Here is a 24,550-nt window from a genome sequence, read left to right as displayed (position 1 = left end):
GAGGGGACGAGCGAGGGGCTTTGTTTCCAAAACCAGAGACGCGTGTGCTTGGAGTAGTCAGGTTAGAGCCACTTTTTTTTTTTTTTTTTTTTTTTTTTATTAACTTGAGTATTTCTTATGTACATTTCGAGTGTTAGTCCCTTTCCGGTTTCCGGGCAAACATCCCTTCCTCCCCCCTTCCTTATGGGTGTTCCCCTCCCCACCTCCCCATTGCCGCCCTCCCCGACAGTCTAGTTCACTGGGGTTCAGTCTTAGCAGGACCCAGGGCTTCCCTTCCACTGGTGCTCTTACTAGGATATTCATTGCTACCTATGAGGTCAGAGTCCAGGGTCAGTCCTTGTATAGTCTTTAGGTAGTGGCTTAGTCCTGGAAGCTCTGGTTGCTTGGCATTGTTGTACATATGGGGTCTGGAGCCCTTCAAGCTCTTCCAGTTCTTTCTCTGATTCCTTCAACGGGGTCCCGTTCTCAGTTCAGTGGTTTGCTGCTGGCATTCCGCCTCTGTATTTGCTGTATTCTGGCTGTGTCTCTCAGGATCGATCTACATCCGGCTCCTGTCGGTCTGCACTTCTTTTGCTTCATCCACCTTGTCTAATTGGGTGGCTGTATATGTATGGGCCACATGTGGGCAGGCTCTGAATGGGTGTTCCTTCAGTCTCTGTTTTAATCTTTTGCCTCTCTCTTCCCTGCCAAGGGTATTCTTGTTCCCCTTTTAAAGAAGGAGTAAACCTTCACATTTTGATCATCCGTCTTGAGTTTCATTTGTTCTGAGGCATCTAGGGTAATTCAAGCATTTGGGCTAATAGCCACTTATCAGTGAGTGCATACCATGTGTCTTTCTGTGAGAGCCGCACTTTTAAACTGCTTTCAGGGGTACTGCGGTCATCGACAGGAGAGTGAAGGAACGTAGAGGGCTGGCCTCATTATCTGCCAAGGACCTGGGTTCAGTTCACTTCCTGGCACCTACATGGTAGCTCGCAACCATCTGGAGCTCCCGCTCTATGGAGATCTGACGGCCTCTTAGGTACAAGGTATACAGACATACATGCAGGCAAAACACCCATACATATAAAATAAAAATGACATATAAAATAACAATAAATAAATCTCGAAACCTGCTTAGTTGCTGTTCGAGAGGCTAAAGAGATGGCTCAGCCGTTAAGAGCACTTGCCGCTCCTGTAGGGGACCCCTGTCACTCCCCAGCCTCCATGCTGTGACTCATAACCACCGTATCTCCAGCTTCAGGAGATCCAACGCCCTCTTCTGGCCTCCACAGGCACGGGGCAGGCATGTAGTGCGCAGACACACACACGAAAGCAAAACATTCAAACGTTCCACAAGCCAAAACAAAATCGATATTCTAGAAACAGTGAAATGGGTCCGTGCGTGGGTAAAGGCGCTCGCTGCCAAACCCCACCACTGAGATCTGAGTTTGATCTCCAGATTCCTCAGGCGGAAGGAGGGAACTGACGCCCGCAAGTCGTCCTCTGACTTCCGAAAATATGTACACATAATAAATAAATAAATAAATAAATAAATAAATAAATAAATAAATAAATAAATAAATAAAGGCTGTTATGAGCGTAACTTATTTCAGGGTTATAACTAGACGCCATATATTCAACTCTCTATTTTCTGACTAATGGCCAGGAGCCATACGTAAAAATAATACCAATTAACCAATACTTTTAAAAGCCCGATATTGAATTCCATTACGGTATGAAAAGGTATTGGCAGTGAAATCACCTCCCTAATTACACCTCATCACCACCACCATTAATTTACATTTCCAGAGAGCACGATGCCAAGGAAACAACGCCTTGCCCAGCGTGGAACTGTAAAGCTCCTAACGCAGGTGCAGAACAGGCAGCTGCCTGCCTGCCTGGTCTACCCAGATTCTAAATCACCTCGAGTCCACAGTTCGAAGCTACTGCCTCAGAGAGCAGACAACGTGTCCCCCAGCTCCCTTCCACGCGTCCGCCCGTCCCTGCATCCTTGCCTGCTTCCCCTGTGGACACCAGTGGGCAAAGGGATCCTCTGTTCCTGAGAGGCCCGTCGTAAATTTTATAGTCTTTAAATTAAATGCTAATTCCCGGAATAAGTAATTTACATGCATCTTTCCTACCGTCCCTGGGGATCTATTTTCAGTCACCTCATGGGGTAATACTAAAGAGACAACTAAATTAAAATACAAACACATGAGATAGAGCATGAGGGGAAGGTTTCTCTTTCTCTCATAAGCACAAGCACGAAACCACGAATGTACACAAACACCGTCACAAATACAAATGCATACAAACCCACACCTACAAACCCACAAGCATATACACAAACACAAACATAGTCATAAACTCATGCAAAGCCACACAGACATATAGCCATAAACATACAAACATGTTTACAAACACACACTCAAGCACAATGTACAACCACAGGCATGCGCACGACACGGACATGAATGCCTGTGTGTGCATATAAACACAAAGACACATAAAACCACAAACATACACAGACTCCTCAGATCTCAGTTTAAACGGACAAAGAGAAAAATCCTTGTACCTTATCTAAGGCAGATCCTAGCACACCTATAAGAGAGTTGGGAAACTTGTTATTAACTGTTTGGTTTCATACAGGATCTTTAAGAACTATAATCATTTCTTTCCCTTTCCTCTGCTTCCCTCACAGACTAGCCCAGGGCCAAGGACCCCAGATGTAGGGAGCCATTCTGAGCTATACACCCCCAAAGGATGTGGGGAGCGGGTGTGGCGGCAGTCCCAAGATGGCGCCCAGGACTGCAGCTAAGTCTCATGACTAGCACCTGACTTCCTCACACACCTGAAACTAGCCACGCCCATTGTGAGAGCTGCGCAGGCGCACCATGACGCAAGATCAGGCCATGTGATGTGGACCTATGATCTGAGAATACGCAGTCTGGACTGAGGAGGCGGAGTTGAGGGAGGATATAAGGGAGTGTGCTGGGGGCTGGGAGGGAGAGGAAGGAAGGGAAGAAAAGAGACATTGCTGCTTGCATGCAGAAAGAAAGGTTCCTGAATAAACTAGCCCAGAGAAGAACGTCGTGGTGTCGCTCCTTTCTGCGGGACGGAGACGGAAGCGACACCCAGAGATGTTCAGTAAGACAAGGAAAAGGAGTGGGTTTAACACTAGACATGTTTTTGAGGAACATCTCTGATCACGGATGGGCTTCAAGAGAAAACGGATTTTGCAACCAGATTTCCATAAACAAGGAAGATGTAAACTTTGGGTCTAAAGCAGGGCTTGGTACTCTGGACATCTATGAGTGAATAATCACTTGATGGGTGGACGGTTCTGTGCATTGTGGTGAGTCTAGAAACACCCTTGGTCCCTTTCCTTTAGATGCCAATGGTTTGCTCTTCCAGAATCCATGACTGGCAACTCACAATCACCATCACTATGCTGCCTTCTGACTTCGCGGGAGATGTGCATTCAAGGAAGGATGCCAATAACACCATGACTCCTGCCCTGCTTTCTATTGCTGCGATAAAGTACCCTGGAAGGGGAGGAGACAGGCAATGGGTAGGGCTTACTTTAGTGCACATTTCACCATGGTGGAAGGAATTTAAAGTAGTTGGTCACACCACATCAAGAGCAAAGAAAAATGAATGCAGGCACGTATGCTCGCCTGCTCACTTTTGCTCAGCTCGATTTCTTTACTCCTTGTAAAAGATTTATTTTTCTACCAGTGTGTATTATGCTTCTGTGACTATATGCATTTGGAGATTATGGAAAGTCAGAGGAGGACATCAGATTCCCCTGGAACTAGAGATAAAGGTGATTGTGAGCTGCCCTATCTAGGTACTGGGGACCAAACACGGGTTCTCTGCAAGAGCAGTACTCACTCTTAATCACCCAGCCATCTCTCCATCCCTGATTTCTCCACTCTTACACAATTCAGGACACCCGGGCCTAGAGGATTGTGCCGCCCTCTGAGGACCGAGTCTTCTCATAGCAATTAACTTAATTCAAGCAATTCCCTGCAGGTGAGCCTACAGGTCCACCAATTCTAGATAATCTCTCCCTGAGACTCTTCCAGGTTCTAAGTTGTGTTCAGTTGGCAATTAAAGCTGACCATCACGCTCCCTTCACAACCACCAGCCAGGAAAAACTCAAAATATAGCAAAAAACCCTCTGGAAGGTGGCAGGCAGATTTTTTTCTCCTCTCTTCTTAGTTGAGATCATTCATGGAGATATGCTCAACCCGTGGCCCAGACCATGTGTGACCTAAGGATAGCTATAAAATACAATCTAACACAAAACCATAAACACACTTGAAATATCATGATTTTCTTGGCAATGTTTTTGTGCCTGTTGCGTAGTGTGGACTTTGTAGATGTTAACACTGTATGGCCTTCACAAGGATGGGCACCTCTGAAAAGGTAATGCTATAACTGAACATTAGCTGGGAAGTCATTATTTGCTACCGTAACGACTGACATATCAAAGAGACTGAGATGTTTGGGGTGAATTTATATTCTGCTTGGAGAGTTTAGAAAATTGTATCCTTGGAGCCCTAAACCTCGTTGGGTTCTGAGAGCATAGCGTTTAGCTTTTGAACTGTCTTGCCTCTTAAAATTGACCAAACAATTTCATCATCCCCAGATAAATATGTTAGTAATAACTGTGCTGCTCTCTAACTGTAGCATCGACATAAAATAGCACCTACAGGCATGGAAAGTGTTGGAAACAGGAGTCAAATGGAAGGTTGCCTCTGTCACCAACTGCAGGGGGATGGCAGCTTGTGGGCTAAGCTCCCTGTCTGGTCCAAATCCATCCTTCTGCATCTGAGGCTAACAGACAGCTCTCTACTAGCTGATCTATTCTTGTTAACTCAAGCCTAAGTCTGCCAGAAGCCCACGGGAGGGTCTAGTCTCCAGGGGAGTTTGCCCTCTCTAAAGGAGAGAAGAAAAACAAAAGCTCCCTTGAACCTATTCCAGCCCAGATTCTGGCAGGGTCCCCAACCTACTTCCCAATCACCAGGCTTGCCTCCTGCTTACCACTCTACCTCCTGCTGCTGTGTGCCCTTAACTGCTTGGAAAGGGGCATGCACACAAGGCTTTGGCACATGCTTCAGCGCAGATAGCAGAAAGGAAAGACAGATAAGAAGAGAGAAGCGAAGCAGAGAATGAGACTGGAGGAAGAGGCAAAATAAAGAGGGAAAGGAGGCATAAAAGAAGAAAAATACAACCCAAAGGATACACATTTTTGCTGTTTCCCAGACTCGTGTATTTGAACACTTAGTCCCTGTCAGATGGCGCTGTTGTGGACCCTTTAGGAGGCAGAGCTTCTCCAGAGGAAGTTGGTCTGGGTGGGTTTTAAAGCCTGATCCGGACTCTGTTTGTAACTCTGCTTCTGAACTATAGATAGAATGTAACTGACTGCCGGCATGCCTCTCCCACAGTGATGGACAGACAACTGCATCCCTCTGCAACTATGGCAACATAAACTCGTTCTCTCTTAGGTTGCTTTTTTAAAGGTTATTCTATCACAGAAACAGAAAAGTAACAAGATAGCTCAAGTGCAAGACTTGCTTACAGGTGCCAGGTTAGGTGTTTGCTTTTATTTTGAAAGGTTTACTTGCTTTGTTCCTAAATACAGACCCACCGAAAGGGGGTGTTTTATGGTGCATCCTCTCTTAAAATAAGTCCCCCAAGTTTTAAGCAGAAAGATCCTCTGATTGGTCAATGGAACACAGGCCCTCCCTCAACCAGTCTCTACCCCATGACTAGCAGAAAGGGTCTTCCATGTGCATCCAATTTTATCAGCCTTCAGCACTCAGCCTCCAACGGCAAGACCTTACTTTGAACTCAGTCATCTTCCTGTTTTTCCAAGCATGGCTTCTCCTTTAATAAACAATGACCCAAAGCCTTTGGTGGGAGGTGGGCAGAGTTGCTGTTAGGAGATTTAATTTGCTGTAATCGACCCCTCTTAGCATGCGGAGTCATACAGTGCGAGGAAAAGAATTAATCTCTCCCAGAAAGAATTGCCTTTTTGCTGTTATGAATCTAATCACTTATGAGGCTGAGTTGGCATTTTGGGTGTAGAGGGAGCTCTCAGGAATAAGAACCACCAGATCAGGTTTCAAATCCCTCTGAATAGGGTAGGTACTCCATTGAACGGGGGAGGGGGGTTGGGGGGCGGGGAGGTGGTGCAGACCGGAAGATGCAATACAATGCAAATAGAGGCTCTTCTGCTCTGAGGTTCTTTCAGACATCACCCCTCCACCCTAGTACCAAACAAAGAAAGTTATGGAATGAATGCATCACTGTGGGCCTCTTGGGATACCTTGTCCCCACCGCTTCTCTTCCAGGAGATGCCGCCGTCTCTGGGGCAGGTTGTTGGGCCTGTCAATCATTGCTGGAACACCCCCTCCCCCCAGTTATTCTGGGGGATGTGTGTCTTCTCTGTGCATACTGTTTTATGATCCTCAGAGGTAGAATTTCACAGCGCAGCAGTGCGCTTGCCTTTGACATTCTCCTAAGCAGGATTTATTGCCTCCAAGACAGATGTGACTTGAATCGATTATGCCTTGTAAGCACGCATTCTCCAAGCAGTCCCCGGGTTCCCTGTCAGACTTTTGTTTCTTTGTACTGGCTTCATTCTGTGCGTGTCTGATGTCAGAGAATCTCATCAAAACCCAGTACTACTAAGAGCCCCTGTGTGTACCGAACTCGGAGACTTAGGAAGGCCACCAAGTGAAGGGGTGTGGTTCATCCTCCGAGGAGCTTTTATCCCATAAAATGCTAACCTGTAGACTGACCCACTGATGTCAGAGAATGCAGAGCTGGGGCCGACAGAAGGCTGTGCTTGCTGGCTACATTAACATTCGTTTGATATTCCACTATTGAGCGTAGAATAATAAATAAATGTATCCGTCTGTCTTTGGGAGTAAGGTAGGAAGCAATGTTTAAAAATAGATGGAAAAAAATAACTGAATTTCACCAAAAAAACCCACATAAAAACAAAACAAAACAACAAAAACAATAACAACAACAAAACAAGATGTTCGATAAAGATTCTCACTAAAAAAAGAATGTATTTGTGGATGTCTGCTGCAAAACTCAAGACCACATCTTGGACCTGGAGAGATGCTCAGTGGTTAAGAATATTTGCTGCTCTCACAGAAGACCTGAATTCAGTCCCCAGAACCTATGTCACGAGGTTTATAACTGCCTATAACTCTAGTTCCAGAGGATCTGATGCCCCCTTATGGCCTCTGCAGACGGGATACTTGCGGCCACATACCCATATGCAGATACACACACATAATCATAAATAAAATAAGCCTTAAAAGTTAAAACTACTATTACCCCAGTCATCCACAAATTTCCAGTGTCCTTAGCATCATATAAAATTGATCACACCACCCTGGAGGACTATGATCCAAAGATTCCTTACAACCCAAGGAGTTGGGAAGTCATAATTCTATTTGATTTCAGCAAAACTTTCAGAGAGTTGGTGGGTTTGGAAATACAGCTACAAGTCTGATACCTTAAAACAAAATTAAGTATGACCCACTTCATCCTTTATAAATGTAAAAGTCAAAGATTATTGGCTAAGACTTTCTGAACAGAAAGAGGCCCAAGACAAGAGCGTGCCCAGATATCACATACCAATACTTGACTGACTTCCTGTGACAGTTTTCCTAGAGACGTGGACCCGATCCACCTCGATTTTAGAATTTAGGACTGGGGAGCAAGAGGCAGGAAACCGTGATTTACATTGTGGAAAGGAGAACTTTCTGCTTGTGTCAATTCAGGAGCAGCAGAGAGCGAGACAGTAACGTATCCTGACACAGGATACTTTAGCTCCTTAAAGAAAAAGAAAGGGGGCAAGGGGAGAGAGTGTACCAAAGCCACAGAAGATGTCAGTGCAACATTTAGTGAGAAACAGTCTTAAACAATGTAAGATGTTTTTGATTGACACATAGTAACACTATACTACAGTCTATGGCCCGAATTGGGGTAAACAGTATTCCTGGCTGTTTTTAAGAGCATCATTGTGCTGGGGCATTGATATCTTCTCTCTTCTAATGATTAATAAGTCACCAGGTGTGGTGCTGCATGCCTGTTACTCTGTGAGGACTGTGGTGGGCTTAAGGCCAGCCTGGGCTACCTGCTGTATTTTATAAAATAGAAAAGGAAGCCAGAGGTATGTTTGGTAGAGGCTGGGCATGGTGTGCGGGAAGCCGTGACTCTGCAGACCCAGGCTGAGGCATCTCTTGCCCCTGAGGTACCAACCTATTCTATTCCATTCTAGTCTAGTCTAGTCTATAGAATAGAGTTTATTTAGGGCATGGGGAGGGAAGTTGAAGGGGTAGTAAAGACAGAGAGAGGCAGAGTGGGGACTTTTTTGACACATGGAGGGGGAGGGGAAGGACATGAGGAGAGAAGGGACAGAGGGGGAAAAGAGAGAGCAAGAGAAAGAGAAAGAGGGTGAGGAGGGGGCAAGCAGCTCCTTTTAGAGTGAGTCAGGCATACCTGGCTGTTGCCAGGTAACTGTGAGGTGGGGCCTAGAAACAATGTCAACACTACCTAGTGAGATCCTGCCTCGAAAACACCAAAATAATAATATTAGTAATAATAATAATAGTCGAGTTGTTATAAACTCTAGCTACCCCTCCATTGTGGACTCACTCCTCCATGCCCCTCAATTATGGGGCCTGTTTTCCCTCAGACATTAAAGGTCTTTTAAAGTTCGGTTCTCTGCCTCGGTAAATTCAGACGAGAAGGAGAAATGAAGAGGCTTTTATTCTCTGAGATTTCAAAAACTAGAACGTACACATCCTCCTTGGGGATTCATTTAGACAGTTCCCTGGGCTGCGATATCAGCTATCGGATTGGGTCCAGGCATTGAGCAAAGCTATGCTTTCAGGAACAATTTGCTTTCTTTATTCAGTAAATTGCTCTAAATTTTCCCTTTTTCTTCCCCCAAGTCTTACAATTGGCTGTTGTGGCTTTAGAAGCTTTCTCTTCTCCCCCAGACAGGCTTAGGGAGGAAGGAGAGGCTGAATGGCTGCTTGCTTTAAAAAAAAAAGAGGGGCTGGGAGAATAAGTGTGCAAATGAATGGCTTTGCATAATTTGGGGCACCTCAATTGGAGGCACTCGGATCCCACAGATCCCATGGGGCAGCTTCAAACATTGACAGGTGAGGAATGTGGACAGGCGGCTGCCGGCTACAGTCCTGGTGAGATGAAGCCCAGATTTCCAGATTGATCAAAGAAAATAAAACACAAAACAACATCCCAACAGAAACGAGAGAGAGAGAGACCACAGTGCAAAGCTCTCCCACCCAGAGCAGAAGGCAGGGAACACCATCCTGACCTCAGTTGTTCAACAGAGAGCAAGCTTAGGGGGAAAAACTCCGGGGACACCTCATACAGAATACCCCAAACCGGAGATGATTTCCTAAAAATACTCCCAGATCCCCAAGAGACAGAAATGACAATAAATGCTAGAGCAGTTTGCTTTAGCCAAAGAGAAATGCCATCCGGCTTTTAAAACACCTGGTGTTTGCCCATCAACATATCTGGAGAGACCCACTAACAAAGCCAGAAGGAGAAGAAAGATTACTTTAAAGTATTTCAATAAAACAGCCTGTGAGGAGAAACCTCGAGAAACAACATCTCAACAATAGCAAGCAATAGGCAAACCCCCAGCAGCGTATCCATTGCTGGCATTGTTTTAAAATGCAGATTCGGTGACTAGAGGGCACCTCAGACACCCCTAAACACTTACCAGCTTCTCACAAATTCGGTTTTGGACCAGGCTTCGCTCCACACCAACACCTTTGCCAGTTTTGGTGCCTGCCAAGTTTGTATGGAAATGTAGTCTTTCTCTTTCCCGGGACTAATGGGAGCTGTGCTCCCCGTTCTCAAAGACAATACATACACTACTTTTAAACTCCATTACTCTGTCTTTTTAAAAAAACAAACAAACAAGAAACAGTAAAACCTAATGAAAAGCCCAGTTCTTACTATATGGGAGCGTCTCTTATGGTTGTTTCTGGCAAGGGTGGTTGGTTTGATAGTTGAACATCCTTAGATAGCTTATCCTTCCCCAACCCCTGATACAAAGTATTGAAAGAAAGCCCAGATACAATCCCAAATCCATTAAAGACCTGTCCAACCTGTGTCCAACAGTAGCCATGAACGAGACCCACCATAAAATCATAAGCTCGCATCAGAGAGCTCTTGTATTATTTTCGTTGCTTTCGGTAACTCGGCTGTGCAGTTCTCGAGTGTGAGCCTTTCAGGTGACACTGCCATGTCATAATGACAAAATATCGGACATCCCTGGACCACCCACCACTGATCTTTGTACCTGGGCATCCATTAAGAGATGTCTCATCAGTATCATCGAGTTCTTCAGTGTCTCTTTCTCCGTGGGTAGAAAGGGGTCATCGTCTTCCTCCAGTGCCTTCGACTTGGTGACAATGAAATGGGAAATCTGGTCATTTAGGGTGTGCAATGACTGCACGGCTGTGGAAAGACAAAGAAGGAAATATAAAATGATACTGTTAACTCGTGTGCGTGTGTGTGTGCCTGCCCACATGCATACGCACGCATACATCCTAGTGTTTCCCGCTACCCAGTGCGAGATTGCATGGGCACACCACCAAATCCAGGGTTCGTTTTATTTTCAACTTAGTGTGACTGTAAGCTTTAATTTTCAACTTGACATAACCTGGAATCACATAGGAAGAGAGTCTCAACAAAGAGTCTATTGGATTGGTCTATGGGGGGCCGTCTTAAGTTAATTGGTGGGAGTAGAATAGACCCATCTCATCATGGGTGAAACCCATGGGCAGGAAGTCCTGAACTGTGTGAGAGTGTGACCAAGCAACTGAGCATACATGCGTTCATTTCTCAGTGTTCTTGACTATGGATATGATATAACCATTTGACATTCCTGCCTTGACTTCCCCCACAATGGTGGACTGTAACCTGGAATTCTAAACTGGGTCAACTCCCTTCTCCCTGAAGTTGCTTTCTGCCCGGGTATTTCATCATAGCCACAGAAAGAAACCTAAAGACCTAAGAGTTCTGGGGATTAAACAGGGGTCCTCATAGTTGCAAAGCAAACACTTTACTGACTGAGCTATTTCCCCAGTCCCACAACTGGTAACTTTCAGTGAGAAACAGACTCACCATTTTCAATGGAAAAGCAAGGTGTACACCCAAGAGATCAACCAGGTAAGTGCCGAGAACCTGAATTTCTTCAACAAGCAATTTAACAGGCGGATTGTGTCTGGGGACCACCATCCAAATACATAACCCCAAGTCTATAGAGTTTTTAAGGACACGTTCACCAGCAAAACACCAGATGTGGAACCTAATTCATGGAGCACCCAGTTGTCCTGGGGAAGCATAACAGGATAGAGTTAGTTATGAACTGTAGATGTCTGTCTGTGATCAGTATTTACAAACCAGAGATCAGGGGGCACCTGGGTGTGGCCCTACCCTAAATCTACACTTGTGGTAATGCAGATGCCTCTTTTCACTCCAAACGGATGGCTTCTGCCACTGAAGTTTAAGAAGGGGGCAGTGGCCGTGTTTCCTAACCAGTGCCATGAATAGGCTGTTATTTCTCTGTCATTCCCACACCAGATGTCACCTGACATATTACGATAAAGATTTGACTTTATTGTTCTGGCTGTCTCTTTCTCTCCGATGCACTTAGTAAGAGCAGAAGGGTGTGTGAGTGGGTGTGAGTTCATGTGTTTGCATGTATATGTAGATATGTGTCTGAGTTTATGTACGTGTGAGTGTTTGAGTATCCGTGTGTGCATGCATGTGTGAGTGTGTGTGTGAATGTATGCCTGTGTAAGTGTATGCAGGTGTGAGTGTGTGAGTCTATGTGAGTGTGTGCATGTATGAGTGTATGCATGTGTGAGTGTGTGCATGTGTGAGTATATGCATGTTTGTATACATGAGTGTATACATCTATGTGAATGAGTGTGTAGTCTGGAGTTTAATATTTGATATTGTCCTATGTTTCTCCATCTTCCCTTTCTTAAGAACAAGGTCTCTCACTGAATTTGGGTTTCATCATTGCAGCGAGACCAGCTGGCCATCAGGCTCCAAGGATCTCTCTGTCTCCTCTCCCAAGTGCTACAATTACAGGCACATGTCACACATGCCTGGTGGTTTTGTACGTGGGTGCTGGGGACCTGACTTCACGTCCTCAAGCTTGCCTGCCAAACACATGCGCTGAGCCATCCACTCCCGAGCCCCCAGAGGTAGTTTTTAATCTGTTTTCTACTCTATCTACACGTGGAATATCAGAGCTCAGTAAACATTATTGCATTCGTCTCCTTAAAATCAAATCCCTTTCTTTATAGAATTGTCCATAATTTTTTGGATAAATCTATACTTTTTACATCAAGAAAGAACAGCTTCTAGGCATTCTCAGTAAGCTGTCACATGAGCGGAATCCTGAGACGGTCTAGGAAATCATCAGTAAACTCTAACACACAGCAGCAGCGCTTGGGAGACAGGGCTTCCAGCCAAAGGCAGCGAGAGACACTGAATGAATGCTCTCTTGCTGCAACAGCTAAGAAACCTGATGTGTTTACAGACAGCAGGGGTCTGTGGTCCTGGAAAGGGCAGGGAGTCTGAGTGAGTCCTGTTGTTTACCTTCAGTTGACGTGCACCTCTCCCCCACATACACACAATAAATATAGTTCAAAAAATTTTTTTAGAACATGTGCATTCTTTATGTATATATTTGCAGCTTCTTCTAATGAGTTGTACCGTAGACACCCCTTTCCTGTGAGTGACAGCCCCAGTGATGGAATTCTCTCTATGATTCCTATGTCCAGCTCATAAAAAGGGTTGGAGTCTCTGGGCATGTTCACTCTGTGTGAAGCCAGCTGCCACGGAAGAGCCTTGTCATGGATGATACTGTCAAGTTGCTGGGATCTAGAATCATCTAGGAGACCTCTTGACACATCTGTGAGGGAGGCTCTATCCTGGGTTAATCAAGGTGGGAAAGCCCTCCCTAAACATGGGTGGTTCCATGCCAGGAGCTGGGTCCTGGATTAGGTAAAATGGTAAGCATGAGCTGAGCACCACTGTTCATCGCTCTCTGCCCCGTGGCTGTAGATGCCGTGTGAGCATCCATCTCAAGCTCTCGCTGCTGTGTCTTCCCCGCCATGGTTGACTTACACTGGAGCCAGGGTACATTCCTCCTTCATGATGATTTTGCCAGGTACTTCGTCACATCAACAGGTAACTAATGTGACCCTTGAGCAATCAGAAAGCATAGATCTCCAAGAGAACATGCATGCACAGATTGCTGAAGCTGTCTATCTACCCACCTATCCATTCACCCCCTCACATATCCATCTATCTGTCTATCATCCATGCACCCCATCCATCTACCTACCCATCTATCCATTCATCCATCCACCTATCCATCCATCCATCTACTGTCCTGTACATTCATCCGTCCACCCACCTGTCCAGTCATCCATCTACCTACCTATCATCCATCCACCCATCTATTCACATACCCACTCATCCATCTATCTACCTATCCATTTATCCATTCACCCACCTATCCATTCATCTATCTACCAACTTATCCATTCATCCATTTACCCACCATCTATATACTGATCTGGCCATCTACCCATTCATCCATCCCAGGTGCCAGAACAGTAAGTAGAAAACTATCTGATAGGACTAGAGAAATCTCAGTGATTAAGAGAACTTGCTGATCTTGCAGAGGACCCAAATTTAGTTCCCAGCACCCACATCTAACTGCTCAAAACTGTAACTCCAGCTCCAGGAGTTGCTCTCTTCAGGCCTCTACAAGTAGGCATACACATGTGGTATAAGGTCACACAGGGACTCATACATATCAAGAAGGAAAAAATATATCTAAGAAAACCAACATCTAAGACATTCTGATGACAGAAGACGCAGCATAGAGATAAGGAATCCTGAAAGGTTTCATCCACCTGCCTCATCCAAGTCATCCAAGATGCAGCCCAGACCTGGAAAAGCAGAACTGGACTGGACCTCTCTCCACACCCCAATCTATAGCTCAGAAAACCGAGAGTACTCATAACTACATAGTAATTTATATAGCTTACTTTGGAGGTTCTCTGTTATGTAGCAACAGGTAACTCTAGAAAATACAGCCATGACAACTCATGAAACACATCAGAAGCTATCAAATTCATGGGGACAGCAGTAGTGTTATCTCAGTTATCTTAGTTACTTTTCTATTGCCATGGGAAATCCATGACCAAGACAACTTACAAAAGAAACCATTGAGCTTGGGAATCACACAGTTCCAGAGACCTAGATTCCATGACCATTATGGCAGGAAGCATGACAGCAAGAGCTAGAGCATTAGCATAGAGTTCACGTCTTGATCCATCATCATGAAGCCAGACATCAAGCTCACCGGGAATGCCATGGGCTTTTTGAAACCTCAAAGACACCTCCAACAAGGCCACGCTCCCAATCCTTCCCAAACAGTTCCACAAACTGTGAGACAAGCACCCAAATATATGAGCCTGTGGAGGCCATTCTCATTTAAATCACCACACTATGTCCCTGGTGTTAATCACTGCACATAAAAACAAATAAAGGCATGAAAAAGAAAGGTCTCGGCACTCCACTCTGCCCCTACTCTTCCCTTGTCATCACAGATTTGGGAAGTTGTACACATTGTTCCCCATTTGCCCTATAAAACCCTCAACTAAATAAAGCTGTTCTTAGAGCACATGATGGATTAGAGGCTGGAGAGCCACAGACACGATTCCTCCCTACCTGAGGTTAGGAAACGAGATCATAAAACCCAGTTCACTTGGTTGGTTGTACTGAATACGTAATGACCTCCAATCCATTGTGTGTTACATTCGTCCACAAATCTGCAGAAACATACTTCTTAAGCAGGTTACTTATCTGAAGTGTTGTTTGAATCTTCCTAAACATTAGTGAGCTTCTTTTTAGGCTCCTGATATGATGGAACTTTCATGGCTTGGGAGAAGGGGGAAAGTTGCCAAGTCTCAACATTATGCGTTATTTTAAAAAATAGAAGAGAGGCATAAAATGTGTCCAGAATCACCCCATTTCTGCTTTTATAGGTCAGATGGAGCACGGAATATGATGTAATAATGATATGACCTCAAATGCTCGTTTTATGCAGATGAGTCCAGATGCCATTGAGATGGGCTATTGTACTACTTTTACAGGAAAATATGCCTGATGAATCATATCACGGGGCAGAGACACCAGCAACTCCGTGGACTTTATGATCTTGTTATTTATACGGTCCATAGATACAACCTAATCACCAAATTTATCCCCGTGTGTTAAACAATCTTTGCTTTTCACAAATCTCAGAAGCTATGATGTATTTTGGATGAAAATGACCATCCATTCCTAGTTCTTGTTTTAATGGAATCCCATTAAATAAATGGAGCCTACATAATTCAGACCTTTTTTTTCCCCTTCCTGTGGCTGTAATAAAACTCATTCTGCTAGAGATAAAGATGCAGAGAGGTCAGAGCCTTCATATTACGTTGCTGCAGTCTGATGGTGGATCAACGCATAAATATAGGATTTCTGTATCAATGGGCAATGTACTCTTAGGTATGTAATTGAAGGAACTGGAGAAGGGTATTTGAACAAACGCTTGTGCACTTGAATTGCACTGGTTCACATAGCCAAATCTGGAAGCTATTCATTCATTGCCCATGAATTTGTGGGTGGGTAAACACAATGTGGTATATCTATTCAGAGGAACATTACTCACTCATACAAAAGGAATAAACTACTGATAACATGCCACCGCATGCATGAACTTGGAAACATTAAACTTAGTGAAAGAGACCAACTGCCCCCTCCACCACCACCACCCCCTCCCCCTGCAAAAAAGATCCTATGTACAGGAACTGTCCATGGTGGACAAACAATGAAACCAAAAGACAGATTTCAGGAAGTCGGGCCAGGAGAATGAGAACAACTGTTTAGTACTTAAGTAAAGGGTTTCCTTTGGGGATGATAAAAATATTCAGGAAAGAATTGTGGCGATGGATATGCACAGTGCATGAGCTAAACACTGCTGAACTATGTGCTTCACTTGGTTCAAAGAAGAAATTTGTCTATGTGCATCCTACTGCAGTTTGAAAAAAAAAAACCTTGTGAGGCAGGAGGATTGCAAGATCGAGGTCAGATATGAGTACACTGCAACATTTATAATCAGGATTTCTCTTATTGTGAAATGGTGCAAGGACCTGAGTTTAACTAGAGTACCCAAATGGTGGGAGGAGAGAAGTGACTCTTTCTTGTAAGCTGTCTTCTGACTTCTATGTGTGCCCCATGACATCCATGCTTGCGGGCGCACACACGCACGCATGCATGCACACATGCATGCACACATACCCAGCATGGTTACCACACCTTTTCTTTAATTGAACAGATCTGCCAGAGAGTTAGTTTAGCTGTGAAAATGGCTGCTTTCTGTGGCTGTGGTTCCTGCAGTTGGTGGCCAAGTAGCAGAAGCAGGCTCTGAGTGAAAGGAATTACAAAGGCAGGAGCAGAGTGTGCGCTGACTTGAGGCTCAGATCTGCACAATGGAGGCTAAAGATAGCCTCAGTCTTGGGAAGCCACCCTGAGGTCAGAAAGAACCTAAAGGGAGACCCTGTCTTTCACCATGCATGGAAGACTGCATCTCTGAAGGAGGCCTGGAAGCCTGAACCTTGAGGTCAGACATTCTGAGTTCTAAACTTGCCTCTGTATGCTGGTCTGGGCATTGACCTATCTGAGGATGACTTTTCTTACCTGTTCCTTGGAGATAAAGCCATGATGATGTCATGATCATGCATATTAAAGTAATTAATGCAACTTAGTGCAACTTACAGTAGGGCCTGGCCCAGAGCTTCTCTGTGACAATACTTACCAATGTGGTTACAGTGGCCATTGCCTAGTTCCCATGAGCCCCTGGGCAGCCAAGTCCAGGTATGACCATCAGAATCTATTATGAATTAACACCCGTGGGGCCAGCATGCCTATTCTTATGGCCCTGTGGCTACCAGCCCATCATGGTCCCTGACCAACTCACTCCACTTATCCCAGACCACCTAAGTGGTCCACCACAGGGCCTGAGACATCCGACGATCACATCGAGTACAGAGAACTCTCGTTGCTAATGCCATTCTAGGGTGTGCTCTGCATAAGGAAAGGCAACCAGGGAGAGAAAGAGACAAAGGCAGGGTCAGAAAGAAAGAGAAATGGAGAGGATATTGTGGACTCAGACAAGGCCCCCCTCTTCCCTATCCTCAGTTTCATGCATCTTAAGATCAAGCTGCCTCTAGTGATGCCTTTAGTGATGGACTCTATTGGTGTGTGTGTGTGTGTGTGTGTGTGTGTATGTGTGGGTTCATATGTGTGCACATGCCTCAGGAGATTGCAGTCAACCTCCAATGCCATTCCTCAGGAGCCAACCACCTTGTTTTTGAAGGGTCACTCACTGACCTGAGGTTTTTCTGATTGGACTAGATTGCCTGGGCAATCAACTTCAGGATGCTCTTGTCTCTGTCTCCCTGGCTCTAGGATTACAAGTGCGTGTCACCACACCTGGCTTTGGATATGGGTTCTAAGGACTGAACCTCAGCACTTGACCAATTGATCTACCTCCCCATCACGCACAACCACCCAGCTTACTCACTGATCTTAAGCTAGATTTGGCTTGTGTGCCCAGAGAACCCTACTTTATATATGTGCTTCACAACTTATAATGGGGTTAAAGCTTAACAGGTTCATCATAAGTGGAAAATGCATCAAATCCAGCTACTCCGCCTGACTTCATATTTATCCATGTAGTATCCTGATGTCCCTTTCTTGGTAACATACTTACTGACCACCAGAGATAGTATGTCCCTGGAAAAGATCAAAACCCCAAATCATGTTTCTATTGGACATGTAGTGCTTTTCCAGCATGCTAAATGTGAGAGCAATATAGAAGTCTCATGGCAGACATCTCATTCTCGCTACTGGTCCACCTGCCTTGCCTTTCTCCAGGCTTCCAGAATGTTCCTGAGGTATTCCATGTGGTCTCGTGAGGTCTCCCACCCCTCATTCAGTGAAGTTAGTATTTCTACTATCAGCAGTGGCAGCCGCTCTATGCTAAGCACTTTCTGAATGCCAAGCATCGCACCAAGCCCCTTGACCGTTGACACAGCTCATCCTCACACAGCCGACCATGCTTGGGTCCCATTGGCTCCCTCTCATTGAAGAGGTTTGATGGATGGTAGAATTTGGCCACAGCCACAGAATCAATCACACGGCTGTGAAGGGCTGTCCTCTGACTCTCCCTGCTGGACTGAAAGGCTACTTCCAGAATGGGAAAACAGCATGTTAAGTAAGGTGCTTAAGCTTGCCTTGCCACCACAAGGGTACCAGTTCAGCCCCCAGAGCCAGTGTAGACAAAGCTAGGGTAGTCTGTGTTACTCAAAAGGAGAGAGCTACATTTGTTGAGACACCATAGAGAGAAACCCACTGAAAAACTTCTGGTGGTGTGCCAAGGCTTTTTCTATGGATTCAGGCTGATTGGCAGAGTGATATCAGCTAAGACAGACACACACGCTGAGGCAAGACATGTGCTGAGACAAGACCAGTGGAGGACACATGATGGTTTGGAGTTAGTATAGAAAGGACTCAAACAGATAGGGAGGAGGCAGAGCTTGGCTTTCTTGCGTAGCTAAATGCTTGTTGGTCTCTCACCTTTGCTGATCGTCGCTTCCCTGAGAGAGGCATAGCTGAGGACTTTTCCTGGCATTTTTGTTGAGCCTGATCCTTCTGCTGACTCATGACTTTCATGCTGACTGAGGTTGAGACCTGGCTGTCTCTGCCAGTTCATGCCATGGCTGCTGATTCATGTCTGCCATCCCAACTCTACCGAACTGGACTGGTGCTGTATCCATGAAGTGTTTGAGAGTGGATCGAGCTGCCGCTGTCTGCTAACCTGTGGACTGAACTGCTGATTTCCAGACAACACAGGTGGGAGTTACTCCGAAGAACCTTTCTAAAGAGGTCCATTTCCCTTCATATCCTTTCTTTTTCCATTACCTCCGATGGATGGTTGGCTAAAAGGGAGGTTAAAGCATTTGAGAACCACCATTAAATAAGCTTTGAGAAGTTAAAGTTATGAGGACGCTCCTTACAAACCTGACAATGGTGGGCCAATGGCTTGCACGCCACAGAGGAGGAGACAGAGCACAAGAAATAAGTCATCCCAGGACACGGGCAGTCAGTGGCGCAGCTCCAACTCCCTTGCCCACATCGCCCCACATTAAAGTCATGGAGGAGGATGCTACACTCTATTTTGCTTCTTTTGTTTACCTCCCATTCTTTGAACCTATCCGTGCATCTTCTAGAAAAGCCTCAAGGTCATGAGTCATGTCTGCAGATACTGTGTGGTGGCTACGGAGTGTTACTGTGTGGGACACTAACTATCCTAGTGCCAGGTCCCTACCAAAGTACTGAGCAGAGACATCACCATGAGAGGCAAGGATTCAAACCAGCTGGGGCAGACAGTGCTTACTTCGAACAAGAGGCAGGAGAGAGGGACCATCCCGAGCAGAGAGCGCTGGTGAGAACAGGTAGTTCTTTTCTTTTCAGAAGGAACTGTCAGAGGACATCACGGGGTGGGTGTAAGGGTGTTGCAAAACTACAACCCGTAAAGGAAATAGGCTATTGATAATTTAGCAGCCTTATGGAGCTCGAGGGCAAAATCCACATGTAAATGAGATTTGGAACCTCCCAGAGATGCTGGTGAATTGGGACAGGAGGCTCCCAGTCATTTGTTCATGTCAAGGAGAAGAGGCCAGGCCTGGGGATAGAATTGTATTTTAAATAGATCCTTGTGGTTTGGGAGCTTAATAGCAAGAGTGGGGGCGGAGGCAGATGTCACACTGGAACAGAAGAGCTAGAAAGGCCATCAGGTGCAAAAGGCTGTCCTGTCATCCATATCTGACTTGAGCACACTGTGGCCAGAGGACCCGGTTCCCTTGAGAAACAGGGGCAACCCAGGGTCCTAGAGAACTTGGCCAAGTCCATCATAAAGGGAAGTCAGGGTAGAACCTCAAGACAGGATATGAAGAGGCCATGGGGGAGCATTGCTTCCTGGCTTGCTCGGCCTGTTGTCTTATACAACCCAGGCCCGCCTACCAACGGACATCTCTGCCTACAGTGAGCTGGGCCCTGCCATATCAATGAACAATCAAGGAAGTGCCCCCTCGGACACGCCCACATGCCAATCTGATGGAGGCAGTTCCTCAGCGAGGCCCTCTCTTCGACAAGATGTGTCAAGCTGACAACCAAGATTAACCATCGCCGTGAAAAGTTTTGGGCCGTGACAAATATTCTTGGGCTGTCAAAACCACTTAAAACTAATTAGGGGCAGGAGACATGAGTTCAGAGCTGTCTCTCCTCTAATGCTCTAATGAACTAACAAGTGTACACGTCATCAAGACAGACATCGTGAAAGGGGGACGCAATCCTTTTATAAGAATTTAATATGGAAACGGGTGCATGAGCCCTATCTCATTAAAAGATCAACACCGTGGAAAGAATCCTTACAAATTCCCTGCCCTCGTTTTGTTTCCCCCAGAGAGCCTCTCCCCCCCATGAAAATGACTGTGTTTGGAGTTGAACTGTCTCCAAGACTGAGCCCCTCCTCCTTGATTTCAACAGGGACTCACGAACCCTGGAGCACAAGCCTTGGCAGAGTAAAACCTGGCTGCATGAAGAGTGATCTCAGGGCAAGCATTCCAGCCACGAGTCTGGAGAAATGCTGTCCTCCTTGTTCCGAAAACTGCTTCCCCCTGACTGAGCAGCTCCAGGGATAAGAGGCCAGGTAAAGGTCGGAGATCAGCCAAACAGTGGATTGTTGCTCAACTCACACCAGGTTTCTCCGGAGCATTGAAGTCCCGGCTCTTTACAGAGTTTCAGGATTGGGCGAACCTGCTGCATTCATCCGATGTCTGGGGTGGGGTATGTGCATGTGTACATGTTCATGAAAATGCATGTGTTGGCTTACATGTGGGGCCAGAGGTTGATGATTAGGTGTCCCCCTGTATCACTCTTCACTTTTGAGACAGGGGCTGTCGCTGAACCTGGAGCTCATTGATTTTGGTAGACTATCTGGCCAGATCTACAGATCCCCCTGTCTCTGTCCTCTCCTGCACGACACCACACTCAGTGTTTTACATGGGTGTTGGGGATTTGAACACAGATCACCAGGCATGTACTGCAAGCCTCTTAATTGACTGAGCTCTATACTCCGGCTCACTGAGCAATAAGGTCTACTGAGGGCCTATCCTTAACTGCTTTTACTGAGTGCGGGAGTGTGTATGAGTGTCGCCACCAAAGCTCTACAGTTTCTCTTGTTGGGGTTTTTATTTGGTTGGGGTTTTCTTCTTTTCTAAACAGGGGTACTTTTCAGGCCCGCCAACCTCCAGGGATAGGGAAGAGAGCTGCAAGCTTGGTAAAGATGTGGTAGACCTGTGAGCTTTAGCCAAGCCGGAGACCTTGTTGTTTTTGGCTAACTGAAAGGGTTTACCCACGGAAGCCTTGTTCCCAATTTTAATGACTGACTATGCCATTTAATTACTTCTGGTCTGTTAATATTTTAAGATCATTTTGTTTTATTGCAACTTTCAATGTGTTTCAAAGGTCAGAAGGAAACCACGTTGAATCTCAAGTAAGCTCTATTTATGGACAATAGATTTATAGGCAGCATGAGGCAGTTGGTGCCTTGCGGCTTTTCATTTCAGGTTTTGTATTTAAAAGACTCTGCCCGAAGGTATGTAGCCACCTACATAGGGTGGCAGGGTGATTAGAAGTCAGGCTTTGGCACTGGGGAGATTACTCAGTAGCGCTCATGCCTGAGTTTGGTTGCCCGGAATCTACAGAGAGAAGGGGGGCTTAGTAATCATGTATATCCTCAGAACCTAGAAGACAGAAGGATCTCTGTGGCTTTCTAACCAACCAGGCTACCAGAATCAACGAGTTTCAGATTCAGTGAGAGACCCTGGTTTGTTTGTTTATTTGTTTGTTTGTTTCATTTCTATTAATTTTAAGTATAGTGGAGAGGGGCTGGAGAGACGGCCCAGAGGTTAAGAGGACAAACTCCTCTTGCAGAGAATCTGGGTTCTGTTTCTAGAAGCCAAGTCAGGTGGTTCACAACTGCTTATAACTCTAGCTCCAGGGGATCTAACACCTTCTTCTGGCCTCTGTACATATATGCACATACATTTATGCACACACACACACACACACACACACACATTTTTTATCTTTAAAAAAAAACCTTGGTTAAAAATCTGGACCCCAATGGAGGGGTTAGAGAAAAGACTGAAGGAGCTGAAGGGGTTTGCAACCCCATAGGAAGAACAACAATATCAACCAACCAGACACCTCCAGAGCTCCCAGGGACTAAATCACCAACCAATGAGAACACATGGCAGGACACATATGTAGCAGAGGATGGCATTGTCCAGCATCAATAGGAGGAAAAACCCTTGGTCCTGGGAAGGCTCGTTTCTCCATTGTAGGGGAATGTCAGGCATTGAGGTGGGAGTGGGTGGGTGGGAGTGGGAACATCCTCATAGAAGCAGGAGGAGGGGGGATGGGAGAGGAGGGAAAGGAGATGGCATTTGAAATTTAAATACACAAAATATCCAAGAAAAAAAACCTAAGGGGAAGAGTAGTTGCGGAAGACACCTGCTATCAACCTCCGTGTCCATAAAGGTGAACACCTGCGCATGCGCACGCACATAAAGGGCTCAGTAGGACTCACTGTTCCCTGGCCAGCAGCCTCTGGAGCAGACCTCGGGCTTCAGCCTCTCACCTGTAAAATGAAGACGGAAGAAAGAACTGCGCTATCACAGGCTGGGGAGTAACAATGCCTCCAGCCTTCCCAGGCTCAGGTACGTTTCCTTATTACTACCATGGTTTCCTCCAGACCACACAATGATCAAGTTCCTGTGGCGGCCCTTTCTGAATCTCTACATCACAACCACGCGCACAAAAGAGACAACTGAGGCAGAGACGGGCTAAATGGTTGCCACTTCTTAAAGGAGTAGATGACTCTCACACAGGTCCACCACACTCCATTCCCGGCTCCCGACTCAAGCCTATTTCACATGTAGACTGCAGTCATTCCACAGGGGCTGGGAGGACGGTTCACGGGTGAAAGCATTTGCCATGCAAATGTGAGGAGCAACGCTAAGATCCTCAAATCTCTGTATAAGCTGAGTGGAGATGGAATTCCGGCCTGAGAAGGAACAGACGAGACTCCCCAGAGCAAGCTAGAGAGACGAGTCATATCAGTGAGCTGTGGGTTTGACTGAGAGATCTTGGCTCAAGAAATAAGTAGGAATAGTGCTCTAGAATGACTCCCGACATTAAACATGGGCCTCCACATGCACACACCAAATGCTCACACATGTGTACTAACATGCCAACGTACACATACCCATACATGCACGCGAAACATGGAAAAAGTTTCTAGTTTCCTTTCTGTTGCTATAATAAAACACTCTGGCCAAAAGCAACTTAGGGGGATTTCTGTGTAAATGTGTTAATTAGAAAGCTAGAGACTGGAAGAAAACAAGCAAGCCAACGAACGAGAGATGGCAGTGATTACCTTTCGGTATAGTTACTGTTCATGTCACCTTAGGGGTGTTAAGGAGTGGCTGCTAGTCAGGCATGACAGGGCTGGCCTTTAAATCAGTCACCTAAGAGGCTGGGGCAGGAGGATCATGCCAAGAAGATTCAAAGCCTGCTCTAGTAACATAGTAAGACTCTGTCTCAAAGAAACCAAATACATGTTTTTATATACAATGTGTAGTTTATATTATTTAACATATGCAATATATGAATATATACAATTACGTGTCATTTTTAGTAAGAAGCGGTTGTTAGTACATAGCCCTGAGGATCTGAGACTTTGTATTGTCACCACACTGACGGAGAAAGGTGAACATTGTGGTCATACTTGAAAATGGCTTCTGATGATTCTTGTTTCCCTGGTATCACAGTTTTGGCAGGGTGGTGGGATGATGAGGCACGTGGTTTAAGTCACTAGATTTGAAGTCACTTATGAGACATCTGGGTGGTCACAAAAGACCTAGGTGTCAGAAACCAAACGACTTTGTAAAAATGTCCTAGAGTACCTGACAAGCCCTGATGGTCCCCACAGAGGTGGACACCGGGGGATGATTTAAAGGAAGCAGAGAAAAGGGATGAGTGCTGTGTTGTGGCAGGAGGTCAAAGAATCATGGTCTGTAGTCATGTGAGGTGTAGAAAAACCTACCTAATACTCCCCTGGTCTATCTGGAGAAGTTTATGACTGAACTGTTGAAGGTGTCACCTGATTCGTTCTTGGTATTAATATTGGACTATGAGTGGATACAGACAGGCTAAAAGGAAACCATGTTTTTAAGTAGACGTTGGAATGGAAAGAGCATGAGGGAAATTGGTCTCTGTATCC

The 24,550-nt window shown here is 45.6% G+C and overlaps 1 protein-coding gene across 1 annotated transcript in view; it reads right to left on the bottom strand.

Moving 5' to 3' along the window:
- Kazn (kazrin, periplakin interacting protein) overlaps positions 1 to 24,550 on the bottom strand; it is a 979,201-nt gene that overhangs the window by 726,869 nt on the left and 227,782 nt on the right. The window contains exon 2 of the mRNA XM_032895070.1: positions 10,358 to 10,515. Coding sequence (XP_032750961.1) covers positions 10,358 to 10,515 — 158 coding nt within the window. The remainder of the gene's footprint in view (positions 1 to 10,357; positions 10,516 to 24,550) is intronic.

This window comes from Rattus rattus, chromosome 1 (assembly GCF_011064425.1).
Source record: "Rattus rattus isolate New Zealand chromosome 1, Rrattus_CSIRO_v1, whole genome shotgun sequence".
NCBI lineage: Eukaryota > Metazoa > Chordata > Mammalia > Rodentia > Muridae > Rattus > Rattus rattus.
This window is presented reverse-complemented; position numbering and strand designations above follow the sequence as displayed.